General features: G+C 41.8%; 1 protein-coding gene and 1 non-coding gene across 2 annotated transcripts in view; one reads left to right on the plus strand and one right to left on the minus strand.

Annotated features, from left to right (window-relative positions):
• Positions 1-333: 333 nt before the first annotated feature.
• Positions 334-407, minus strand: SARC_30052. Its single transcript has one exon. It is a non-coding gene; the product is annotated as a tRNA-Val (tRNA).
• A 918-nt stretch (positions 408-1,325) lies between these two features.
• The window catches only part of SARC_02968 (hypothetical protein), a 4,828-nt gene continuing 3,706 nt past the window's right edge, over positions 1,326-2,447 (plus strand). The window contains exon 1 of the mRNA XM_014303254.1: positions 1,326-1,880. Within this exon, the coding sequence (XP_014158729.1) occupies positions 1,752-1,880 (129 nt within the window). The 5' untranslated portion in view covers positions 1,326-1,751. The remainder of the gene's footprint in view (positions 1,881-2,447) is intronic.

Here is a 2,447-nt window from a genome sequence, read left to right on the forward strand (position 1 = left end):
AGCAGTTTCGGGCCTACCAGGATGCGTAAACCCCTTATAGTACTTGAATTTGGTACCCGCACCGCCATTCTGGACACACCAGTCCTCGTAGGCGGAATTTCCTTCATTTTGGGATAAATAACCTCATTGTTTGGCCATCTTCAGCGGGAAGTAACGTGTGTTCCAAGGGGCATCTGCAAGCGTCGGCGTGATAAGCTCATCATTTATACGGAGGGTTGGCGCCGCGTGTCGAAAGTCGGTAGATCGTACTCAGGGTTGGATGACACCCTGTTCGAGGCCAGATTTGCGTCCCGATGCAAAAACTATAGATTTTTTAAAGCAAAACAAATTTAATTTCCAGAGGCGGACTTGAACCGCCGACCTGCTGCGTGTTAAGCAGCCGTCATAACCAGCTAGACCATCCGGATTTATTTATAATTGTGAAAGGGATATATTCTACAAAAAATGAAAAGAAAAAGAAAAACTAAATCGGGTTATATTTGTTTCGGAAAGGATAGTCTTTTTGTTCTACATAAAAACATTATCATATAAGTTTACCTTCAATTCCAAAAAAGGCTCGGATAGGGCGCGTGTTTCCGTTTTTATTCTTTTATTCCCCCCTCCCCTGCGCCCTCCTGACTGCATGAGTGCCTGTCTCCCCCATAACCGTTGTTGGGCGAGTTCACTCTCACACAGACTCACAGTGATACAGACACACACAACAAGAGTCAACTGCTTTGTCTGTTGGGGAGCAAAATTGAACCATGCCTTGCACAGTTGCATACCTCAAAATATTTGAAGGGCCCTGTGAGGCTTGATAGGGACGCCCCAAATAAATTCGTTGCTAGAGAGAGAAATGTACCCAACTCAAATGCCTCGAACACACTCACTAGAAATTGGCCAATAATTGACCAATATTCTCTTGGGCTCTAGTCCTCAGGTTTGGGCTTTTCGAGTCCGAAACTAAATATACACCTACATTTCGGCCTTTATGTTTGTTTGCTTTTCAGAGTATTTTTAGCCGCTCCGGAATACTTTTTTTTAAAATTAAATACTCTCTATACTATCTCATAGCCTTCTGAAATCGAACATGGCTATAAAAATATAAAAATCTCTACTATTTCTATTTTTACTCCTGAAATTTTTTATTTGTTTTGCATATTTAGCCTTTCCCTCTCTTTTCGAGTATTCTCTTTCTCACTCTGCCTTCTCAGTCTTCACTCTCTTCTTTTGACTTGTGTGTTGCGTGTATTTGTCGATTTCAACCTGGGGCAATTATATAAAACCATTCACTGTGTATGAAGCCCAAGGCCCCACCCCAAGCCCCGGTGACAAAGTCCCATGCCCGCGCAAAAGCACTTTTGAACAAGAACAGAATATCGTAGACATCCCAGTGACCCAGTCCTCCTCCCCACTGCCTCTCAGTGTCATAGGTCGTTGAAATATAATCCGTTGGCTTCAAAACAACAAAGTAGAAAGGGAAAGTTAGAAAGTATACTGCTTGTATTGTAAGCATCATATACCACATACGCCAGTAACCTTGTGGAACAAAGATTTTTGATATTCTGATAAATACTCGCCTCACAACACACCGACCGGCGGATGTACTTGGAGGCATAACGTTGTAAGCACAGAAGATACTCATATAAAGTCGAGACATAGTCGATATTAGAAATTTACAATCAGTGTTTAACTTGAACGATTCAGTGTGTATACAAACGGTTTCTGATTGAGGCACATGGTACGCAAAGTTGAATCCAAGTCAGCGAGCAATGTCTCAGCGTGGACGCGGGCGACGGAAGCTGTGCGTTGCCAGAACCTCGTCACAACTACGCAAACCATCACCGTTGTACCAATTGGGTCGTAAACGGACGGAGGATCGGGATTTTTCTGACTCACTGGTATTTCTGTTTCTATTTATTCATACTATTCCGCCAGTTTTTTTTCCTCTGTCGAGGGCACCGGAATATGTGATGTAGTTGAATCAGTGCTTTGTTTGCTTAATATCACTTGAAGGAATCGTTTCAGTGCTTTGTATGCTTTAAATTAATTGAAGGAATCGCTTGTCGTATATTGTGCTAGTACGCATTTTTTTGATGAACTTATATGTCGGACTCATCGAAGATATTCGATTTTCACTCCAGTTAAATGTCTGGCAGTACTCCAGCGTGTTATGCCCTAATGTAGTGTGTGGGGGGGTTGTCCATAAATTTATGTCCATAAATTTGAATGAATATTAGTATAGTATCACCTCTCATTTAGGCCATATGTGTTCTGCATTGTACAGTCTCTACTTCCTCTTTAGTTGACGCAGAGCTATTAAATAGTTTTAATCATTTCTCGGTTGGATTTGTTGAGACGCTCTTTGGATACGCGGGACGAACCTGCCCAATGTTTTGGAAATAATTGCAGGCCATTCAGAGCTGGATATAAATCAATTAGTCTGGTCACAATAATTTACCTATATA

The sequence above is a fragment of the Sphaeroforma arctica genome, assembly GCF_001186125.1.
Source record: "Sphaeroforma arctica JP610 unplaced genomic scaffold supercont1.142, whole genome shotgun sequence".
In the NCBI taxonomy this organism is placed as follows: Eukaryota; class Ichthyosporea; order Ichthyophonida; genus Sphaeroforma; species Sphaeroforma arctica.